Source organism: Geotrypetes seraphini, chromosome 6, assembly GCF_902459505.1.
Source record: "Geotrypetes seraphini chromosome 6, aGeoSer1.1, whole genome shotgun sequence".
Lineage (NCBI taxonomy): Eukaryota > Metazoa > Chordata > Amphibia > Gymnophiona > Dermophiidae > Geotrypetes > Geotrypetes seraphini.
The window spans coordinates 207,175,383-207,200,863 of NC_047089.1; the positions used below are offsets into that span (position 1 = coordinate 207,175,383).

At 38.4% G+C, this 25,481-nt stretch overlaps 1 protein-coding gene across 1 annotated transcript in view; it reads right to left on the bottom strand.

Annotated features, from left to right (window-relative positions):
• Positions 1 to 1,540: 1,540 nt before the first annotated feature.
• Positions 1,541 to 25,481, bottom strand: part of QRFPR (pyroglutamylated RFamide peptide receptor) — a 108,976-nt gene continuing 85,035 nt past the window's right edge. The window contains exons 4-6 of the mRNA XM_033947373.1: positions 15,520 to 15,755; positions 14,470 to 14,567; positions 1,541 to 2,348 (exon numbers count right to left, since the gene is read on the bottom strand). Of these exons, the coding sequence (XP_033803264.1) occupies positions 1,942 to 2,348; positions 14,470 to 14,567; positions 15,520 to 15,755 (741 nt within the window). The 3' untranslated portion in view covers positions 1,541 to 1,941. The remainder of the gene's footprint in view (positions 2,349 to 14,469; positions 14,568 to 15,519; positions 15,756 to 25,481) is intronic.

Consider the following 25,481-nt stretch of genomic DNA (forward strand, 5'->3'; position numbering starts at 1 on the left):
TCAAAAGCTGTTAGTGTCGAGAGAGATTTGAAATGGCAGTCATTTCCAAAGTTAGATGGAGCTGATATAGACTTAGATTTGACATCCCTTCTACAATTCATAAAAGAACTGTGTAATTTGTATCATATAGTTGATAACATATCAAAACATCTAATTGATTTGACTGAGAAATAGATCTCATTGCTTTGATGCTGGGACAAATTTGTCCCTGTCCCCGCAGGAACTTAATTTCCCCGTCCTGTCCCCATGAGTTTTGTCGCTGTCCCTGCCCCATTCCTGTAAGTTCTGCCTTAACTGCATAAGCCTCAAACACTTATGATTTTAAAGAGTTTGAGGCATGTACAGATGAGGACAGAGCTTGCAGGAATTGGGCAGGGGCATGGACAGAGTCCGCAGGGACAGGACGGGGAAAAATGTATCCCCATGTTATTCTCTACTCAGGAGTCCCGTTAAATACTGCTCATACCGTTAGTGACTGCTCATGTTCAATCTTATAGAATCGTGAGCAGGAAAAAAAACAAGTTGCACTGAGACATCTGAACTATAATGCTCTACTTTTTTGTATTTTATTAAAGTTTTCATTAAGTTTTTATTTTATTCCTGGTTCCGTCTTGGCATTTGTAGTTTTTTTCCACTTTTTTACGTTTCTGTCTGGACATTTGTATGGTTTGCCACCCTTTTTGGGGGTTTTTTTTAGTATGGTTTGCCACCCTCTTTGGTTTTTTTTATGCGCTAATGTGAGCATTAATCTATGATCTACAAAAAAATAAAAGACTAAAATATATGCCTTGGTAAATCTGGGTTTAGGGAGCTCTAATGCAGGAAAGTCCTACCCAGATTTTTGTAAAAGGGCTTCTTAGGGTACCTTTTTGTTTATCAACTTTCTATTTAAGTGCTCCATAATCTTTTATTGGGAGTCTAAGAAAAGAACTTCAAGTGCCAAGTGATGTTTGATGTTATGATGGGAAGGCAGTTGGATAGCTATGATTGAGCTGTGGTTTTTCATCATTAAACTGCGTGATTGCATTAGCCTGAGAGGTCAAACCGTGACTCCTCCCACTCAACAAAAGTTTCTAGTTTCAAATACTTCTGCCTAATGACTACGGTTCATAGACAACGGCGCGAAAGATAAAGGCGCGCCCAGACAATTGAGCGCAGCGTGGAGGCGCGCGCCGCTCAAAATTACTGTTTTTAGGAGCTCCGCCGGGGGTTTTTGTTGGGGAACCCCCCCCCACTTTACTTAATAGACATCGCGCCGGCGTTATGGGGGGTTTGGGGGATTGTAACCCTCCACATTTTACTGTAAACTTAACTTTTTCCCTAAAAACAGGGAAAAAGTTAAGTTTTCAGTAAAATGTGTGGGGGGGGTTACAACCCCCCACACCCCCCACAACACCCCCACAACGCAGCGCGATGTCTATTAAGTAAAGTGGGGGGGGTCCCCCCCACACACCCCCGTCGGAGCCCTAAAAACATTAATTTTGAGCGGTGTGCGCCTCCGCGCTGTGCTCAATTGTCTGGGCACGCCTTTGTCCCGGCGCGCTTTTCACCTGACACCAATGACTACAGTGGCCAAAATGCATTCTGAGTTTGTAAAACTGGAAATAACTGATCTGTCACATTGAAAAAGTTATATTGAATTTAAAAAAATTGAATGCAGAGAATTTCAAAAGCATCCATTTCCAAGGCCAGACAATTCCTCATTTTCATGCACATCAATTGAACATCAGCAGGATGAACAATATAAAAGGGCATCTGGAAGCTGTCAAGAATTGACAGAAAAGTCAAAATGCCCAAAAGTAAAGCCATTACAATGAATGTATGAAAACAAATCCCAGTGGCAACCCTCGAGGTTCAACCAACACTGAAGGAAAATTAATACTTTAGTGCAAAATTAATCTCTCTGTTCTGTGAAAAACAGGCTTTTTAAATAAGTGGTTTTCATGCCGTCTGTCCATTGGGAAGCCTGTCTTTATGGGTGTTCACCATAGGGTAAATGGCTACTGTTGATGAATGAACGGATTCCAGTTTTGCTGCTGGTAATGGGTCACAGAGTCTCAACTCCAGGTTTTCTGCACTTAAGTGTCCGTGTAAACCTCTGCCTTCCTTCCTTTTTACATGATTTGACGGTCCAAATTTTGGTCGCCCAGACTGCTGGCTCTCCCATTTTTCAGGCTGCTCAGCATTCCAAAATTTGCACAAGAGAATGGCCGCAAAGCTCTTCTTGAAATTCTCGTTCATAAAGGTATATACCACTGGATTGTTGAAGGAGTTGAAGAACCCAACTGCTTGGACAATGGCAAAGATCATTTTCACGGTGACGTCATCATACTCTTCTTCCAAATCATCTGAAAATGCATATTTAAATTAGAATGAGTAAACAGGGACTCACATGCACAGTGAATTCAAGTTTATTATTGTTTGATATGTCAGCTATCAGATGGCCAGCTAAGAGTTTACAGTAAAAAAAAATATATAAAGGAAAAACAGAAATAGAAAAAAATAACAGCCACAAAAAGTTATAACATAATAATTTTGTTCAAAATCAAAACAAAACAAAATACAAAAGTATGTTTATGTTTATTAAAAACTTTATATACCGCATAATAGCCAAAAAAGGATCCAAGCGGTTTACAATATATATTACAAAACAATTTAGAAAAGAACTCCATTCAAGATGATATCCATGTTGTAATATCATCCTTTGATTTCCTGTATTTTTTGCTCCATAAAACACACTTTTTCCACCCCCAAAAAGGGGGTGGAAAAGTGGATGCGTCTTATGGAGTGAATACACCTTCCCCCCCAGTACCTTTTTAAAGCTGTGGTGGTCCATCATGCTCTCCTGCTGGATGGCTGGCTTTGGAGCAGAGCATCGCAACGCAGGAGCATGACCTTTGCACTTCCTGCCTGATCCTGTGCCGCTTAGTGATTGGCTGATGTCAGTTCTCGATGAGTGGTGCGGGACCAGGCAAGAAGCGCAAAGGTCGTGCTCCTGTGTTGCGCCGCTCTGCTACCAAAGCCATCTGTCCTGCAGGAGAGCGCGCTGGACCACTACAACTTTAAAAAGGTACCAGGAGATGGGCTGCGGGCGGCTTTGGGCTGTGGGTGGGCTGCTTTGTCTGCAAGCGGCTTCGTGCTCTGGGCTGTAGGCGGGCTGCATCGTGCTTCCCAGCACCAGACGCACCAGACCACAAGACACACCCCCCGGTAGAGGAGGAAATTTTTTTTCCTTGGTTTTTCCTCATCTACCAGGGGTTGCGTCTAATGGACGGGTGCGTCTTATAGAACGAAAAATATGGTATAACTTCAGCAGTTTTGTTATCATGTATCCGTTAATGCATTCCTATGCTAATGCCTTTCTAATTTACAGATATAATTCTCTGGAATATTCTTTTTTTTTTTTCCATTATATTTTTATTTTCAAATTTTACAAAAAGTGTACATAATAATAAAATACATTTGATATATGCATGGTATCACTTTTATATCTAACACAATGTATGTCTGAATTTGATTTTCCCCTTCACCCTCCCCCCACCCTTTTATTGCCTTAATATAATATTTTCAAATTTTATAAAAGTATACAACATATTGGAATACAATTGATAATTATTCAATAACATATTTATATCTACTACAATATATTCTGGATAAATTTCCCTCCCCCCACCCTTCTATTATTTTTTAATCATTTGTTACATTTTGTATCATATATTATAATATATTATATATAAATTGTTTTCCTTATCCCCCCTATATGTGTGTCATAAAAAAAAAAGAAAATCTCTAAAAGAAGAAAAGAAGAAAAAGTATTCTATTATTTAATCATTGCAGTATTTTGTCAATGGCCCCCATATTTTTATAAATTTATTATATGTCCCCTTTTGTACTGCTATTGTTCTTTCCATTTTAAAAACATGGCATATTGTATTCCACCAAAATGTGTAGTTTAGGTTGTTGTAATTTTTCCAATTATTAGTTATATGTTGAATGGCAACCCCTGTCATAATTAATAAAAGTTTATTATTTTCTGGTGAAATTTGACTTTTTTTTCTCATCATTGTTCCAAATAAAATTGTATCATATGATATTGCAATATGATTTTCCATTAATTTATTAATTTGTGGCCAAATTGAATTCCAAAAAATTTTAATATAAGGACAATGATATAATAAATGATCTAATGTCCCTGGTTCTAGATTACAGTGCCAGCATCTATTAGACTTAGAACTGTCTAGTTTTTGTAAACGAGTAGGGGTCCAAAAAGCTCTATGTAATAAAAAGAACCATGTTTGTCTCATAGACGCTGACACTGTACATCCCATTCTCCAAGACCAAATTAGTGGCCATTGAGATGCATTAATTTGATGTCCAATCTCAATGCTCCAAATGTCTCTTAGACCATTTTTTGGTTTTTTATTCAAATATCCAGATATTAATTTATACCACAATGCGGCTTGATGTCCTAGGAAGTCTGCTTTAAAGCATAAGAACTTTAAACTATATTGATTGTTTAATGATTTCCATTCAGGGAACCCAACCTGAATGGCCTGCTTCAATTGCAACCATTTAAAACTTTGTGTTTTATTAAGACCAAATCTATGTTGCAATTGTGAAAAATCCAGCAGTTTACCTTCTGAAATAATATCATCTAGAGATCTGATTCCTGCAATAATCCAGTTCTTCCAAAGGATTTGAGCTCCGCCTACTTTGATCTTGGAGTTTATCCATATGGATTGATTAGTTGATTTATATATTGGGATGGGTGTTAATTTATCAATAAATCTCAATGTTTTCCAAGTATCCATTATTATTTTATTTTCTCTGTATCTTTTAGGTATATTAATACTTGGTAAATGAACTAAATTTAGGGGAAACATAAGGCGCCATTCCAAATATAACCAATCTGGTGCATTATCTATAAGTTCTGGGAGGATCCAATACATACCCTGACGTAGAATATAGGCTTGATGGTACCTATAGAAATTTGGAAAATTTACCCCTCCCTCCTTAATTGATTTTTGTAAGGTTACTAAAGCTATTCTAGGTGTTTTACCAAGCCAAAGAAATTTTGTTAAAATTCTATTAAGCTTCTTATAAAAGGACCCCTGAAAATAAATAGGTATCATACTCATTTGGTAGCAAACCACAGGCAACATCATCATTTTAATAGTTTGAACTCTGCCCCACCAAGATATATGTAATGGGTTCCATTGTTCACATAACTCCGTTACTTTTTTTAATACATATTTTTCATTTTCTTTTACAGTATCTTCAATTGTTTTTTTAACTTGAATGCCTAGATATTTAAATCCTTCTTCTTTCCATATGAATGGAAAAATATCAAATAATCCTTTTACACAGTAAACATTCAAGGGTATAATTTCAGATTTATTCCAATTAATTTTATAACCTGAAAATTTGCCAAACTTATCAATTAATTCCAATAAAGAAGATAAGGTAGACTCTGGATTTCTCAAATAAAGCAAAATATCATCAGCATAAGCCGAAATTTTATATTCCATATCTGAATATGGAATTCCTTGTATCTCCCTCGTTTGCTGTATTGCTAACAATAAGGGTTCTAATACAACATCAAATAACAAAGGAGATAAAGGACAACCTTGTCTAACTCCCCTTTGCAATTGAAAACCATCAGATATCTTATTATTAATATTTAATCTTGCAATCGGGAAGCTATACAATGTTTTTACCATTTGTATAAATCCAGAACCTATACCAAACCATTCTAAAGCCTGATACATAAAATTCCATTCTACCCTATCAAATGCTTTCTCAGCATCTAATGAAACTGTAAATGCCGGTTCATCCATTTTTTTTGACAAGTTTAGCATGTGAAATAATAGTCTAGAGTTATTGGAGGAATGTCTTTTAGCAACGAAACCCGTTTGATGCATATCTATAATATGTGGGAGAGCTTTGGCTAATCTCAAAGCCAAAATTTTCGCCAAAAGTTTATTATCAACGTTTATCAAAGATATAGGCCTGTAGTTTGAAACCAAAGTAGGATCTTTATTTGGCTTAGGCAAAACAATTATTATTGATTCAGCCATAGTACCTTTTATATTACCTTTTATAAGTTGTGTCTGATATAATTTTAATAAATGTGGGGAGAGGATATTTTGAAATGTTTTATAAAATTCTACTGTGTAACCATCACCACCTGGAGCGGATCCAACTCTAAGAGATCTCAATGCTGTTTCTAATTCTTTTAATGATATAGGTTCTTCTAAACTTCGTTTTATATGATCAGGAATCTTAGGTCCATTTATTAAATCTAAAAATTTTTTTCCATCTTTTTGTTTCTCCAAATAAGGTTCGGAAGAATATAGATCCTTATAAAAATTTAAAAATTGTTTTAATATTATATTTGTTTGATTTGTTATTATACCATTATCATCTTTTATTCCATTAATATTAGTTCTCCTTTTTTTTGTCTTAAGATAATTTGCTAATAATTTTCCCGCCTTATTAGAATTTCCATAATACATCGTTTGTTTGGAAAACAAATCTTTTCTTATCATTTTTGAAGTTAATTCATTATATTTACCTTTTACTTTCAAAAGAGCTTGCAAAACTTCATATTCCCATTTACTTATCAATTTAGCTTCTAATATTTTTATTTCTTTTTCTAATTCTATATATTGTTTTTTAATTTGTTTCCTAATAAAAGCTGAATATGATATGATATTACCCCTCATAGTTGCTTTAAATGCATCCCATACATTCTCTATAGATGTATCTTCCACTAAATTTATTTGAAAAAATTCATTAATTTGTGTTTTAAAATTTTCCAAAAATTTGTCATCCACAAGCAATGCATTATCAAATCTCCAAAGAGGTCTATTATTTTCTAATTGATCTAATTGTAATTCTATCCATATTCCCGCATGATCCGAAATAATAATAGGATCAATGGAGGCTTTAATCACTTGTTGCACTTTATTTGTTGAAACAAAAATATAATCTATTCTTGAAAATGATTTATGAACCTGTGAACAAAATGAATACTCCTGATCATTAAAATGAAGAATACGCCATATATCTTTCAAATCACATGATCGAACTAAATTATCTAGACCTAAAGATTTAATATTTTTACCTGGTTTTTTATCCAATAATGGATCCATTACAGCATTAAAATCTCCAGCCACCACTAAATTAGAGGCAGCCAGTGGTAATAACATATTTTGTAGCTTTTTGAAAAATTCTGATTGATTCGAATTAGGGGCATATATATTAAATAACGTCAGGGTATCATTTCCCATACCTATATCGATATGTATCCATCTACCATGTGGATCTGAATTTTTTACCTTTATATTGGCCATACATTTTTTGTTTATAAGGATTGCAACTCCTGCTTTTTTGCCCACTGCTGGAGCAAAAAAACATTCTTTTATCCATCCACCTGATAATTTCTGTGATTCCTTCATATTAAGATGGGTCTCTTGCAGACAGTAAATATCTGCATTTTGTTTTTTTAAAAATGTTAATATTTTTTTCCTTTTAATTACGTGATTCAGGCCATTGACATTAATAGAATATATTTTAAAAGACATTATATATTTTAATACTTTTCATTATCTTATTCTTCCTCTCCTCTTTCATATTTAATATCCAAAAAATTTTCTTCATGACGCACATATTTAACCCTAATGTATCTCCCTTAATTATTCTAATAAATATTCTCCTTATTCCTCCCTTTCCCACCCAATATATTGGCTGCTTAAGGATACACATTGGAACTGTAATCCTAACATTCTCCCCATTCCAGGCAATCAATATTCAATTGTTTAAACAAATTTCCCTTCTATCTATCTATATTGATCTTTTATGTATATTTAATCATTTTCCATAACATTTTATTAATGTATCATTTTCCATTTAACAATATGTTAATTTGTATTTCCTTAGTATTATGATTTCAACATATAATTATTTTAAACATATATGCAGTGTATTATTTAATAATTTTCCTATATTCTGTTCTTTCTTTCATATAATTATTATTGTCTTTTCTTTGTATTGTTTTCCTCCATTTCTTCAAATATTTCGATATGTTATATTTTCTAATTTTTCATAGAGTCTTCAAAACCATCTTAATATATTATGTTAATATATCATAGGTTCTGGTTTAGAGAAAAACTCTTTTAGTTTTTCGGGATCCTCAAAATATAAGGACTTGTCTCCAGATGACACTCTCATTTTCGCCGGGTAGTATAGACCATATTTAAATCCTTTTTCTTTGAGTAGAGGTCTCATGTCTAGTAGTTTTTTCCTTTTAGTTGCTGTGTTTTTGGCGAAGTCTGGTAAAAACCATAATCTTGATCCTTTATAATTTAAGTTTTTATCTTTTTTTGCAGCATTTAGTATCTCTAGTGCTTGTTGGTATCTCAACATTTTGAAAATGATTGGTCTTGGTCTGTTTTTATTTTCTAGATTTTTTGTTGGGATTCTATGCGCCCTTTCAATTTCAATTGGTTGTTTCAAGTCTAATTGTAGAATTTTTGGAATTAAATTTTCAAGGAAAAGGATAGTATTTTTTCCCTCTAGATTTTCTTGTATTCCAAAGAGTTTGATGTTCTTTCTTCTTCCTCTATTCTCGTAATCCTCCAGTTGATCTTTTAATTTATTTAATTCCAGGCTGTCGTTTTTACATCTTTTTGATTCACATTCTATATTTTCCATTTTTGATTCTAGTTCAGTTGTTCTTTTGTTGTTAACTTCCATTTGTCTATGTATATTTAAAATTTCTTCTTTCATTTCAGACATATTAGTTATAGTTTCTTTAAGCATTTGTTTGATTTGTTTTAATTCTTCCATGACTTCAGCTTTGCTTAATGTGTCTGACTCTTCGATAGGAAGTGGTATTTTGCTTGGTGTTATTTGTTCTTGTTTCTGTCTTTTTGCAGATGTACCAGCCTCATTTTTGTTTTGTCTGGTACTTGTCATGTTGTTGTTTTCTTTTTCTTTGTTATTCTTATTTCTTGTATTTAGTCTTTTAGATTTGGTATTCTTAGGTTTTTAATCTCTTTTCTTCCAAGATTTTGTTCTATCTTTTGAAGTAGATATTTTTCTTTTTAAGCTCTTTTCTTTTTCCTTTACCTATGTCAGTTTGAAAATTCTTTTCTCACTTTCACTTTTTCATTGAAGTAGGGGAACTCTTTTTTTCTCCTCTCACAAGCCCAATCGCAGCCCTGATTGAGGAGAGCAACACTTTTTTAGAGTTATTTTTCCTATTTTGACCAACTTTAAGCAATTTTCTTCTGTTTTTTTCTCAGCGTCTCTCAATTTCCTCAATGTCTTACTGTTCCAGTTTTTTAAAGTTCCGTTGAACCTTTTCTCTGTCTCCTCTCTCACAAGCCCAATCGCAGCTTTGTCAGAGGAAATTAATATTCAATTCAGTATTTATTTTAGTAAGCTGATATTTATTTGTCTTCAGTGCTTCAGCACTTAATTATTGAGAGAAAATGCAAGTATTCCTCTTTCTTAAATTTTTTTTTTTTTTTAATCCCCTTTTTTTTATCAAAGAATAATCTTTTTCCTTTTTTTTTTGGTTTCAATATAGCTGGTCAGAATACAAAATTCTTTCACAATTTTTCCAATCAAACTGTTTGATCTCTCACTTGTACTTCGCGTTTTCAGCGCTGTATTCAAGTTTAATGAAACTACCAAAGATACAAATGGTTCTCTGCCTTCCCGTTTCTTGTCTGCACTTTTCTCACTTCAACTGTAGTAATTCAATTTTTTTTTTTTTTTTTTTGGTTATATCTGATCTGAACACAATCTTTCTTCACAATTTCCCAATCAGATTATATAGTCTTTCACATTCATCTCGCAGTATCAGTACTGCTTTCAAGTCTCTTGAATCCGTTGAAAACACAGACAGCACTCAGCTTTCCTGACTCTTACCAGCTTTTTTTCTGTTTCAGTTATATTTGTTCAGAATATAAACTTTTTCCTATTTTTTTCACAATTTCGCCAAACTGTTTAATCACATCTACTTCGCGGTTTCAGCGCTGCATTCAAACTTCAATAAACCGCCAGTACAAACGGTTCTCTGCCTTCCCGACTCTTATCAGCATGTATCACGCTTCAACTATAGTAATTCGGCTTTTTTTTTTTTTTTTTAGTTATATCTTGTCAGAACACAACCTTTCTTTACATTTTCTCAATCAAACATACAACTCGCAGTCTCTTGAAATCGCCGAAAACACAGACAGCTCTCTGCTTCCCGACTCTTATCAGCTTTTTTTTTTTTTTCAGTTCACGTTCATCTCGTAGTCTCAGCACTGCTTTCAAGCCTCTTAAAACCTCCGAAAACACAGACTGCTTTCCCGACTCTTATCAGTTTTTTGTTATATCTGATCGGAATATAAACATATACTTCAGCGCTGTATTTAATTTTATGTAACCGCCAACACAAACGGCTCTCTGCTTTCCCGATGCAGTGCTGTATAGGGAGTTATTTCCCGACTCTTGTCAGCACATACCTCTCTTTAAATGCCGCAATTTAGGATTTTATCTTGTATCTTTTGTTCAGCTTTTTATATATATATTTTCTATATAATTATTTTGAAGGAAAAATAATTTTTTTTTTATTTCATTGCCTGGATGGTGAGGAGCTTCACGATCACACCTCCATCCGTGCTCGCGTTAAGCCACGCACACCTTCTCTGGAATATTCTGATAGGAACTTAATATTTAATGTTCTTTTGCATTTCTAATTGTTGAAACTTGACCTGATCATGCTTGTATATGACTTCTTGTATATGACATGCTTGTATATGACTTCTACTATGTGAGGGATGATAAAACTGTTCGTTCAGTTATGTTTGTGATACAAGTGTGGTGATCGTAGGGAGTGCAGGATAATATGCATGTAATATATAAACCACATAGTTGTATACAGTATATAAATTTTTAAATAAATAAATGTACCACATAGCTTTACCAACAGGACAGAATTAAAGTGGCATTGTAAGAGGGTCAGTACAGATAAGTGATGAAAGCACAGACAAGTTCTATGCTGCCTGTTGATCCAAGCTCCAACCCCTCCTCTCATTGTTAGTAGAAAATTTTCAAAGCCATGGATAAATGAACATTTACCCATATACCCCAGATTCTATCCCCACCCCCCCTCTTTTACTAAGCCTCAGTAGAGGTTTCTACCGCAGCCTGGAGCGCTAAATGCTCCAAGACATCCATACTATAAACTCATGGCCTGAAAGCTGCTCTTCTCCAAACCACCTAAAATAATACCATGCATAGGTTTAATTGCATTTGGATGGGATCACAAAATAATGCGCTTGGATTGTATTTTCATTAATACGCATTATTTCCGATGAAAGATTTACCCATACCAGAAGCAGAAAATCGGAGTGCTTTGCAGCAAAACCAAAACTTTGAAGGGAAAATATGCACGCATTTTCCTCTTGAAATCTGGTGAACAATCCATGGGCTCATTTGAAAATTTCTCCAGTACTTCATAACTATGAACAAGATATACTGTATGTTTCCCAGTAACCTGTGCCTGCCTCTATATTTCTAGTTATGTTATTGAATCCCAAGGCTGGAAGAATCCTCAAGAGGTCATCTCTGTTATCCCCTACCTACAGCCTGTACCTATAATATCCCAGATAAATATTTCCTCACCTGCTCATTAACTCCTAAGAACATAAGAAATGCGGCTGCTGGGTTAGACCAGTGGTCCATCATGCCCAGTAGTCCGCTTACACGGCAGCCCTCAGGTCAAAGACCAGTGCTCTAAATGAGTCCAGCCTCACCTGCGTACGTTCCAGTTTAGCAGGAACTTGTCCAACTTTGTCTTGAATCCCTTGAGGGTGTTTTCCCCTATAGCACACTCCGGAAGAGCGTTCCAGTTTTCTACCACTCTCTGGGTGAAGAAGAACTTCCTTACGTTTGTACGGAATCTATCCCCTTTCAACTTTAGAAATTGCCCTCTCTTTGGAGAGGGTGAACAATCTGTCTTTGATATATGGATTAATAACTTATTTTTAGTGCACTTTAGTATAAGAGAACTTATAAATGAAAATGAGGAAGCAATTGAATAGCAAACTAGTGCTATTCAGTATTACACTTAAAAAAAATATCTATAATTTACAGTTTATTACACAAGATATACTCCATTTAAGGCCAAACTCATTCTGCGGTTTACATAATAAAAACAGTAAAACCCCAAAAAGGAACTACATAAATAAAACCCCCAAAATACATACCTTAAAATTCCAATATACGCATTCTCTGCCTTCACAACTTTCATCATGCATCACTCTGACCATCTAATCCAGTTTGTTCCCGAAAGCCAACCGAAAGTACTCGTAATAAGCTATCAAATGTTTTCTAAACCAAACTGCAGGCGATTCTTCCCTTAACTCTTGGGGAAGATTATTTCACCAGATAGGAGCTAAATAATAAAAGGTAGCATTACAAGTACAAGTCAGATGAGCCTCTTCTACTGCTGGCACCTGAAGCAAAGAGGCCCAACTCAAACATAGCGTACGGGACGGAACATATCTTATAGGGCCGCATTGGACCTTCCCTCAGTTTGAGTGAACTGGTACTGTTTAATGGAAGTGTCGCTGGGAAGATAGACAGATGATCAGAATGATTTACTATTGTAATGTTTTTGTACCGTGTTAAAAAAAACACTAAAAATAACTTCTGATGTATACATAGGACAAGAGCTGCATTTAGTTGCCTTTTGGATATGAAAACAGTATAAAACGTCTTAATGCTTATGTAATGCTTCTTTAGGCACTATTGTAGATACTGTCATAAAAGTAGTAGTCAAGTTAAGAGGGACTGTATAAAAATGTCTCCATGATGTGCATACTAAGATGATTGTTATACTGCTTACTGCTCATTTATCTTTGTTATTGTAATGTAATGTAATGTAATTTATTTCTTATATACCGCTACATCCGTTAGGTTCTAAGCGGTTTACAGAAAATATACATTAAGATTAGAAATAAGAAAGGTACTTGAAAAATTCCCTTACTGTCCCGAAGGCTCACAATCTAACTAAAGTACCTGGAGGGTAATAGAGAAGTGAAAAGTAGAGTTAGAGGAAAAATAAAAATAAAATAAACATTTTAACAAGACAGCATTGATCTAAATACTTTGGAAGGTAGAAGAGAGGAGAGAAAGGAATAGAAGCAGAAGGGGGAGCCGTTGAACAGTAGAATTCTGGAGAAATTTAAATGATAGAAATAGAACAAAACAAAGACAAAAGGCAAAACAATAGATAAGATTAAAGATAAATCATAAGCTGGAAAGAAAAATAAAATAAAACTTTGTCTTCAATCCACGGTTTCAGCGTCAGTGATGAAGTGGAGCAAGTAAGTTTAAGAGGAGCGATTGACGTTTCCAGAAAGGGCTTCTTCAGGGAAGAGACTTGGCAGACAGTCCCAGGATGCCTATGTCTCCTCCCCTGCGATGTTCTCCCATCCATGCATTCCCTCCCAGACACACTGCCCGTGCCCCAGCCGTTCCAAGGAGGCTGCCCCAGATGAGGCCCTTCTCATTTTGTAATTGGATATACTGGATGGGTGTCATCACCCGGTTTATAACTTGTGCTTCCATGGAAGCTCTTCTATTTTGTTTCTATGTTTTCATGCTTTCTAAAACCAATAAAATTTTCTTGAACTAAAAAAAAAAAAAAAAAAGAAACATGAGAATGCACCAGGAAATTGTCCTTGTACAATCCATCATCCTATCCAAACTCGATTATTGTAACCATCTACTTAGGCCTAACGAAAAAAAGTCTTCGCAGACTCCAGCTTATCCAGAACACTGCGGCTAAGCTGATTTTTGCTAAACGCAAATATGACCACGTCTCCCCTCTACTTACCAATCTTCACTGGCTCCCAGTACTTTCCAGAATTCATTTCAAATGCTCCTGCCTGGCTTTCAAGATCATTCACGAAATCCTTCCGCCCCTAATCCCTCTATCCTTCTTCGCCCCGACACCAACTACCACCAGATCTGCCCACAGACATAAACTATCCTTCCCCTCTCTACACGGCATCCTCCACGCAGGTAAACTGGGTAGATCCCTCCTCTCCAAAATCATCGGCCTCTGGAACGACCTCACTGTCCCGCTGCGGAACCTGGACTCCCTCCAACTATTCCGAAAACAACTGAATACCTGGCTTTTCTCTAGCATATAATAATCTCTTCTCCTGATTACATCCCCTCTTTTTATGCTTTGTAAACTCATTCTCTTCTCGCTTCCCATATTTTTTAAACTCTGTAAACCGTGTCGAGCTCCACTTCAGTGGAGAAGATGCGGTATATAAACCTAAGGCTTAGTTTAGTTTAGTTTAGAAATGGGCCTGTCAGAACAATATTATTAAATGGGGGCCAATCAGGCCGGTCCTGGCTGATACGCCGCTTTAAGACTAACTTGTATCCACTTACTGTATTCAAACAAAATGTGAACAACATGGAAGGGTGCCCAGCAGGCGGCGAAGAAGGTCACCACAATTACCATCATCATGACAGCCCGTTTCTTCTTCCTACAGATGTTATGGAAAGAAAGATGAGAAAATGGCTTCCATGGACATGCCAGAAGGTAGACTAGTTAGATCATTTCAGTGAGTCAGAGTTGCAATATTGGCACCAAGGTAATTAAAGGAGGGTTTACCTTGTTTAGAAAACTTCAAACCAGTTACTCCCTCATTGTAAAGTATAACAGCGTACTTAAATTTAGAGAAAACTAGCACTTATGTGATTACCGTATTTTTTGCTTCATAAGACACAGTTTTTTCTCCAAAAAAGTGGGTGGAAATGTAGGTGCATCTTATGGAGCAAATTTAATCCCCCCGGTACTTTTAAATTCTGCTGGTCCAATGGTGTATCGGCAGGAGCAAACTTTCAGCGCTCATGCCCCTCCCTCCCTGGATGGCTGCCTCATTATGTCGGGGCCACGCTCCAGCCTGGGCCTGCGCCACTCCCTGAATGGCTGGCATCAGTTCTTGCGGGACTCGTGGACCCGCTATTACATTTGCAGGGCTGCCTTTTCATGTCCTGAAAATATGCTATGGCAGGTTTGCTATCTTTAATGACAGTATTTGTATTCCTTCACAATGTGCCCATCAGTAGAGGTAGTTCCTGCCAGCTGTCTTAGGACATAGTACCAATGACAAAGGAAACTCTGGAGGTTCTGGAAGTCAAATGCAGGCTTTTAGGTAGAAAGTTGAAAATCAGAACCTCCAGGGTATCTTTCTCAGAAATGCTGCCTGTTCCATGTGCAGGACCCAAGAGATAAGCAGCGTTCCAGAATCTGAATGCAAGAATGAGATAACTAAAGTATAGGGAAGAAGGATTTAGATTTGTTAGGAGATGACCAACATTCTGGGAAGGGGGGGAGCTTATTTTGAAAGATTAACCCGCACACAAACACACATTAGTTTGCAAACGGAGGAAGGAGAAACACGTCATTGTGTCACTCTGCACAAGTGTACTCACCTGGTTATTTTTGCCATCTCGTTGCGGCTGAGCGTATTGAGCACTGAAGAGTCTCCGATACGTTTTTTGATCCAGAGTTCGTAGCCAATCTTGGAGTAGAGAAGTAGTATAGCAGTAAGAGGGACCAGGAAGAGGGCCACCAAGATAAAGATTGCATAAGCACGGCGGAGTGCGATATTGCTCCAAGACTCTAGACAGCAGACATGGTGAAGATTATATAGAAAGTCAAATTTTACCTAGTAAGGAGGAAAAAAGTAGCACGATCAGTGCATACACCAGTGATGCTTAATTTCAGAAAACAAACAGAGAGAAGCCGTGATGTGCTGCCATTTTGCAATAATATCAAACCCTCGGCATTATGCTGTTATGGTACGTGCCATTTCCTACCTAAAATAACACAAACGTCTAGCAAAGTTTTGTACTAAGTATGTGCGCTGTGAAAGAGTACACACAATTCAGGGGTGTAGCCATGAGGCAGGCCTCACCTGCCCAGTTTGGGTTCAGGTCTGGCTACCTAGCAGTCACAGGCTGCTGGCAGTGGTTACTACATGTTGCTGGCGGCTGACCTAGAAGCCTTCCCTCTGATGCATTTGCATTTTGTGTCACAGGAAAGACTTCTGGGTCATCTGCCAGCAGCGTGTAGGAACTGCTGCTGGCCATCTGAAGAGAACAGAAATGTTACTCGGGTAAGGGGGTGGGAAGGGAGGGAAAGAAAGAGAGAGGCTGCATGGGCTGGGAGAGAGGGGGGGGCATGGGAAGGAAGGAAAAGAGAGAGAGTTGCCTGCCCACTTTGGACTCAGGCCCACTCAAAATTGGCTGTCTGGCTATGCCACTGACACTGACACACATGGTATAAAACATCAAATGAACAAAATATTATACAAAAGAAATCAAAATGCTAAAAAGTTCAAAAATAGAGACTGATATAACAGTATGAAAACAAACGTTCCTTCCATGCATATCCCTACTGATCACCTCCAAAAGCGTTAATGGGCATACTCCACCAGGCAGTCTCTTTGGTATGTAGTGCAATTGTTTGTGTGCTACAAAGCACTGGAGCATTGATGTTACTGGAACACATTTTTTAAAAGATCTATACAGTCCACTACATTTTAATCATTTTTAAATCTTTTTTAAAATAAATTTAAGGTTATTTTTATAACATTTTAGGTGGTTAAGTAGATTACTGAACATCTCAGGATCCATTTTTTTTTTTTTTTGAACTTTTAATTAATGTATTTTGTGTAGTTTTTAATATAAGCATCTTATTATCTCACTCCTTAGAGCAGTGGTTCTTAACCTTGTTGGAGGTACTGAACCCCACCAGTTTCATATGCGTGTTCACCGAACCCTTCTTTATTGGAAAAATAAAATATGATTTTTACAAATTCAAAACATAGGTATACAGTGAGGGGAAAAATAATATCAATTTTGAAAACAAAAAAGTTCTCCTATATTTCGAATAATAATAACATAATAATGAAATTTACTGCAAATCAGTGTGACTTCTGCTGTTGCCTCTCAGAGACCAGTTCAGAAATGTGCGGCTTTACCTTGGCAAGTGCCACTCTCATGTCATTTTCGCAACAAAGTCTGTTCCTTTTCTTCGTTTTTATATCCAGCATCCTTGAAAAGGATTGCTCACAAAGATATGTTGTAACAAACGGTATGAAAATTTCCAGAGCTTTCTTAGCAATAACAGGGTACGTTACCAATTGTTGACACCAAAACGTTGAGAGCGTTGTTGTTCTGAAGAGTTGCTATTGAACCTGGCTCTGCTGAATTTCAATGATTTCATCGAGGTATTCATCATTGACATCTGTTGTCTCAACACTAAACGTGAACGGCTGTCTTACCCATGCTGGATATGACTCTCTTGTAGGGAAGTATCCGTCGAGAGACTTTGCAAGCTCATCTAAGTGCATGGCAATAGTTTGCTTCAGTTCCGCGGGTACAGAAATGTCTCCGATTCCAGATACATCTTCAATCTTACTTACACAGTTGTCTAGCAGGGGAAAGTTTGCGAAGTTATCGTTTTCTGTTCGTCGTTTCCATAATGGTAGCTTTTTTTGGAAAGCTTTCAGGTTTTCTTCCGCTTCGATGATGTTGACTCCACCACCCTGCATCCGCTTATTGAGATGATTGAGAGCTGCAAAGATATCAGCCATGTACGCTAAAATGAGAATGAACTCAGAATTTTTGAAGCAATCTGCATGACAATGTGCTGCTCACTGAATAACTGATAGATGATTGAACATGACCGAAGCGCTATATGAGTCGGAGGTGTGTTTTGACCTCCGCCGAACCCGCGAGACTGACTCACCGAACCCCTGGGGTTCGGTCGAACCCAGGTTAAGAACCACTGCCTTAGAGGATGCTCTTATTGTTTGATCCTCTTTTTACTTTTTTAATTGATTTTCCACCCTGTTTTTAAGAGCTGCACCATTTTTTATTGTTTTCAAATCAGTATTATTCATCACATCAAGCTTCCACTATTTAAGCTTGATTGCACGCACATGTTTGCCTGTTTATCAGTGCGTACCTTCTCTACTTTATTAAACCATGTGGATTTTTTTTATCCATTGTGTTGGAGGTTTTTGCTTTTACCGAGTAGACCTTAATGGTGCATCCCCTAATTAATGAGTATTTTTGATAGATTTTTGATATTGAAGTGAGTTTTGCTGGTTTTTATTGCGGGTAGAAGCTATTTATGATACCAGCAAGGAAAGACATCTTTCTTTGGCTTTTAATTTGTGTGGATTTGTTTCTCAGTTAAAGTGCTTATATTGTTTTTAGTATTTTCCAGCCAGTGCGACAACCATCATTTTAAGCAAGCACTCACCAAAAAGACTTACAATTTTTTTGAATGCCTGTTACTACATTCTTCTTTTAACTATTAAAATTAAGACCTTCCACCTCCCTATCTTCCTCGACAAATATCTCATTCCACATACCCCTTCTAGGGTCCTTAGATCTGCGAATCAAAACTTATTGACAGTACCTTCATTCAAGGACCTATATTATACTAGAAATTCCATCTTTTCTGTAGTCGCACCCTCGTTCTGGAATTCAATGCCTCTCTATCTCCGCAACGAAAACTCCCTAAATAAATTTAAAACGAATCTTAAAACATTTCTTTTTAGAGATGCCTATCAATAAGCGGGGGGGAGGGAAAAAAATTTATTTTATAAGAAATGCCATCCCTATTTTCCTCTCGTTATTCCCTACCCTTCTATCCTTCCTTTTATTTTTATTTATATATTGTAGTTAAAACTTCCCTATCCTTCAGTACCTCTCGTCTCTAATAAGTCTTAATATGTCATAGTATTAGTTTTACCCTTCTTATTTTATTTTAATTAAATTTTTAAATTAGCAGATTCAATTAATTTTTAAAATTGTAAAGCGTCCAGATACATGTGATGGTCGGTATATCAAGCTATAAATAAACTTGAATAAACTTGAAACTTGAAGTACCCCTGAGGAAGGTTTTACAAAGCTGAAACACGGCCTGTGTAGGGTCTGGCTACTATTCATGCAGTGGACTTATTTTGTGTCAATTTGCCTTTTAACATATTGTGATATTTTTGAATTGTTTTTTGTATTAATAAACTTTATAATTTTATACTCTTGGAAGCCCAGGAACTGGTTCCACATTTTGTTTTTAGTATCACCCGATCTTTGTGGTACCCAGGTCCATTTCTGTGGTTGGGATGACCGTTCTTGGGACGCAGACCACCCCACAGCATCGTTTTGTAATTGGAGTATATTATTATTAAATCAGCATTTTGCATAGTGCTTTGCTGTCACAGTTACTCGCCCCTGGAGCAATCTTGTTGATGAAACACATTGGGCATTGTTACTGGGAGCACTCTGAATAAATGTGAATGTATCTCCAGATTGTCTACTGTTTCTTCTGTTCCAAGTTGGCTTCCTTGGTGAAACATTTCTTTCTTGTTTCCTATACCTTTCTCAAGACATATAATTCAGAACATGTTAAATCTGCCAGTGATCTAAAGTATTAACGTTTTGATGTAGAAAAGGTACAGAGTATTATATACAATTAATAACTAAGCTTATGCAAATGTTGGCACACAGCCCTTCCACCCCCCCCTTTCCCTTCCTTGTGCTTTGTTTCGTTGTGTTACTGTGTTGTTTTTCAAATCTGGTTGTAAAGACAAAGCCCTTCATTTTAATGAGATGTAGAAATCCATATCCTGTTAATTCTTTTAAAGCACGTCTATCTTAGACACAAATAGCTTCCCCACTGTGCAAAATTTCTGTTTATGTGAAGCACACATTAAAGGTAGGTACGAGGTTTGGTAAAAAAAAAAAGCAAGTTCAAAAATGTAGTCTACATCAAGGGCTACACTTAGGGGTCGTTTTACTAAGGTGTGCTAACCAATTTAGCATGCTAATCGATTTAGAACACACTAAATGCTAAGGCGCCCATAGAATATAATGGATGCCTTATCATTTAACATGCGCTAAATCAATTAGCACACACTAAATCGGTTGGCACACCTTAGTACAAGGACCCCTTAGTCTAGCAAGTTTCCAGTTTAGTCTAGCAAGTTTCCAGAAAACTGGAAGCTTGCTGAACTAAGTGTCTAGCCCTCGATGGAGACTACGGGCTAGATTCACGAAGCCTACCTTTGCTGGGCGATCCGTGGCCGATCCGTTTGCAAGTCTTCTTGGGCGATCGATTCAGCAAGCCTCCTCATGCAAATTAATGCAATTGAAGGCACGCCCACACAGCCACTGAACGGATCACTGCAGAGCGATCGGGACGCACGCGCGAACCATCTTATTTTCCCGTAGATAGTCCGAGCATGTGTTGGCTCTCAGCACAAGCGTGGGAGGGAGAGGGGGGATCGGGGAGGCTAGAACTGTCAGTATAAGACGTGAAAGAGATCAGCTGGGGCTGGTAGCGAGAAGTGCAGCCCCGCTTTAAAAAAATCTGCGGGTTAAAACCGTGGGTTAAAAACACGTGCTCGCAGAGGGGCATGGCCAAAGAGAGCAGGGCGGCAGAGCGGAATAGGGCAGAGAGGCAAGGGGAGAAGAGAGCAGGGCAGCATGGTGGATGAGAGGAGAGCGGCAGAGAACTGGACGCTTTTTTGATAGTTTCAGGGCTGCAGGACTGGATTTCAGGCAGAGAGCAGGACAGTCGGAAAGGAGGTGAGCGACCGGTCCCCAGCAGTCGCTTCTTTTGATCGGCCAGCCCAATCGGTGTTCCTGAAGTTTTCTTTTGTGAATCGCTCCCTTCCTATATTTGCATGCAATTCCCCCTCATTTGCATGCGCAGATCGGATCGGGCAGGAATCGGATCGGGAGTAAGGTTAGTGAATGGGAGCGGGGTCGCAAAGTGATCGCAAACCGATCAGTACATGATCGGTTTGCTTTGTGAATCTAGCCCTACGTCGTTTTACTTGCTTTTTTACCAGCCTTTTCATACCACCCTCATAGTATCGGCATGACTGCAAAGTTCCCACAGCGCTCAGTAAAAAAGGCAGCCATATGAAACCCCCCCCCCAAAAAAAAAAAAGAAAGCTCCCTTGTTGTTAAGGCTGTCAGGCAGATCAAATTAAATCCAAAATGACAGGAACATTTCTTTGAATGCAGGAAAACAGGTGAGGTGCAGAGAAAATCTCCTGAGAAAAGAACTAAAAGCAACTAGATTGCTTTTTTTTCATTAGCAAATCTCAAGTTTTTGCTCTCTGACTACTATTTTGTAGGAGAGAATTATATTTGAGGCAGATACCAGCAGAGAAGAATCATAAGGCTCATCCAACCCTGCTAATTTGTGTCCCGCTTAATACTGTAATCTGTCACATGGAAAGATCACCATACTTACACGGGGATCTGTCACTTTTTAAATGACGCTATCCTTGAATTTGAATAAATGTTTCGCATTCTAGAAACAGCAAACAAAGGGGAAATTTGGGGAGAGTTGAAGGCAGGGATTGCATTTGCATGTAAATGAATAGAATACCAGCATTTATTCTTACTGCCTAAATTGAGGCGGATCCTTATAGAATTAACCCCCTTAGTGACCCTGTGGTTGCAGGTGTAAAAAATATGCACTTGTATTCCACGCATCTGCTTCAGTGCTCCATAAATGCCTACACACAGATTGCAATACCCACTTATTTGATAAAATATGGGGGTAGATGCGTGGAATACAAGCGCATATTTTTTACACCTGCAACCACAGGGTCACTAAGGGGGTTAATTCTATAAGGATCTGCCTCAATTTAAGCAGCAAGAAAGAACAAGCTCCGATCCCGTATAGGGAGGAGCGAGGCCAAATCGGCCTGAAGCCGGAGCGAATAGATAGGAGGGGGGCGGGGAGGGAGGAGGATAGGAAACGCCAATCAGCGAGGGAGGGGGGAGGGGAGGGTTAGGAGATGAGGGGGAAGCGGAAGGGAGGTCGCCCCTTTTCCCGACGGCGGTCCAGGGAGATCGACGCGACTTGGGTTTGTCTCCCCATGTGCTTCGCCGGCTCGCTCTGCGTGCGCTCGCTCCTGCTGGGTCGCGCGCGGCGCGGGTCGCGTCGCACCCACCCCGACTCTCCCTTGTTGAGCCGCGGCCTGCCACAGCCCGCCGAGACGCTCCCTTGGTTCCTGCGAGGTAGGAGCGTCTCGGGAGGGCCGCCGCGCAGGCTGGCGTCCTTCCCCTCCCTGGGCGGCCCGGCTGTGTGGGAGGGGGGATTGGGGTTTCCGACCTGGATCGACATTCAGCCGGCATGTAAATGATTAATTTCTGATGAAGCGACATTTTGTAAGTATGTTCCATTATGTGAAGGCACACTAACTTTAATGATGGGCATTCACATGGGTGGGTCAAACATTTGCACATATAGATAATAAAATTTGGATTTGACTAACACCTTTTTCAGCAGTAGCTCAAGGTACCCGAGGCATTTCCCTTTCTCTGGAAGGCTTACAGTCATAAAAGGCAATTCTCTAACTGGTGCATGCAGTTACATGGTGACGGGACTAAATCGCGCGAGACAACGGCGCGCCGACAACTGAGCGCAAGGTTGACGGCGTGCCGAAGAAAAGCACTATTTTAAAGGGCTCCGACAGGGGTTGTGGGGGGGGAACCCCCCCCACTTTACTTAACAGACATTGCGATGGCGTTGTGGGGGGGGGGGTTTGGGGGTTGTAACCCCCCACATTATACTTAAAACTGAACTTTTTCCCTAAAAAACAGGCAAAAAGTTCGGTTTCAAGTATAATGAGGGGGGTTACAACCCCCCAAGCCCCCCACAACGCCAGTGCGATGTCTGTTAAGTAAAACCCCCCCCCACCAACACCCCCCGTCGGAACCCTTTAAAATAGTGCTTTTCTTCGGCGCGCCATCAACCTTGCGCTCAGTTGTCTGCGCTCAGTTGTCGGCGCGCCGTTGTCTCGCGTGATTTTGTCTATGAACCCAGTTACATATGCCTTGCACGCTTACGTGCACAGAAGAGCACTACTTATTCTGATGTATTGATTGACCTGCAACACTGATTTCAATGGATGGAATTAGGAACTATACATCCCACATTGTTTTAGAATGCAATCTTAAAACTAGAGAATGACACGGGGACAAATTTTTCCCCATCCCCACAGGAACTCAATTTCCCCATCCTGTCCCCGCGAGTTTTGTTGCTATCCCTGCTCCATTCCTGTAAGCTCTGCCTTAACCGCACAAGCCTTGAACACTTATGATTTGAAAGTGTTTGAGGCTTGTGCAGATGAGGACAGAGCTTAGGCATTGGTGGAATGAGGCATTATGACATCACAGTCTGAGCTCTAGAATGTTGCTACTTATGATTTTAAAGTGTTTGAGGCTTGTGCAGATGAGGACAGAGCTTAGGCATTGGTGGAATGAGGCATTATGACATCACAGTCTGAGCTCTAGAATGTTGCTACTTATGATTTTAAAGTGTTTGAGGCTTGTGCAGATGAGGACAGAGTTTGCAGGAATAGAGCAGGGACAGGAAAAGAATTCACGGGGATGGGACGGGCAGGGGCAGGGAAAAATTTGTCCCCGTGTCATTCTCTACTTAAAACCATGACTAGCTAAAAAAGGCTCCCTCTTGGAATTGGGTAACTTGACAGCTCTAGGGAGGAAATTATAAAAATAAAAAAAAAAGACAGGAGAAACTCCTCAGGTAGGTATGAACGAAGGATCATGGCACTATAACCCAATAGAAGTAAATTTCAATCAAGCTTAGTGCCCAAAGGAGCAAAGGGAAACTGCTAGGTCAAGGGACTAAGGGCTCCTTTTACTAAGCTGTGATAGCGGTTTTAGTGCGTGCTTAGCACACGCAGAATTGCCACGCGTGCTAGATGCTAACGCCAGCATAGATCTAGCGTTAGCTGTAGCCATGTAGCGTGGGTTTAGCACGTGCTAAAATTCTGCGCGCGCTAAAAACGCTATCGCAGCTTGGAAAAAGGAGCCCTAAGTATCAGTGTTTGTTAATAACAGGTTTGTCGCAATTCAGGGAAATTGAATTAAAACCCTGCTATTCAGAAAATTTATCCAGAAAAACTAATACATCTCCTTGACTATTCCCAATCTTGTAAATTTCCCAGCTAAGTGTCAACCATGTAATTAGCAGCCTAATCTGTAATTTTCCTGGAAATGTCCAGTTATCTTCTTTTGTAATTTGCCTAGAACTGCAAGGTATTGGCGGAATAGAAGACACTAATGTAATGTAATGATCCTTATGAATGAGGGATTTGGAGACAGCACAAACATGGCGGCTGGTACACTGCTCGAATGAAAAGCAAGATGCTGTTAGCTAAGATAGGCAGAAAAATAACGCAGATGTCCTGAAGCAAAAATGGAGAGAGAAAATGGCAGCCCAAGGCCTCACTGAGATGAAGCATATGAAGAAAACCATGATTAGAAGTTTGTTTATTAAAATCTGATATACCACCTATTAAGAAATGTCGAAGAGGTTTATGTCTTCATTACTATAAAAAATCCCCAAATAAACACAAGAAAAAGAAAGTATAATAATAACTTAATAATAATAACTTTATTCTTCTATACCGCCATAGTCGAATGACTTCTAGGCGGTTTACATCAAAGAAGGCTGGATAATCAGCGAATTACATTCCAAGGAATAAAGTTGGACACTCTGTAAAATATAGAATAGAGCTGAACAATAAGGCGAATTGCAGAATGAAGTGAATTACAGAATAAAGTGAATTATGGAATAAAGCAAATTACAGAATGAAGCTGGACAGTTGGTGAATTACAGAATGCAAGTAGTGAGGGTATTAACAGGAAATAGATAAAAGGAAAATATGAATCTTAGGTATGTAATATAGGTCTTGTGTAAGCAACCCAAGGAATAATGCTGGAACAATCAGCAAATTTCAGAATGAAGTGAAGGTGTGCCCAGACAAGAAATACCCCTGCTTATGGGAATCCCAGATTAGTGAGAATTGGCTTGCTTGGTAATAGAAATTGGGATCCGAGCATGCAATTCCTATCCTCCCCTAACTGCAACCCATTAGAGAATAGTACATTTTTGAATTATTTGATGGGGGGGGGGGGGAAATGGTTGTACATTAATGTCGGTAAGTTAATGTAAATTAAGTGTAAACTTATGTATATTGAAATTGTTTTTTGCACTATGGTAGTTTGAAAATTTGATAAAGATTTACAAAAAAAATAAATAAATAGTACAACGAAAATGAAAAGATCATAGATGTAAATTTATATTTTGCTGCATTGCAGGCTCTGCTCCAGCCCAATAACAATAAATAATCCCTATAACAGAGAACAAATTCCAAGGAAGGCTGTAGACAGCTTTGTACAAGAGCAAACAGACAACTTCTTTGAGAAGTGCATCTAGGGACCACTGCTACTTTCATCTGATTTATGATGAATTGGGCATTCAATGACAGCACAAATGTTCAACATACAATTCTGAACTTTTCTCTTGATGAGGAGTGAACAAA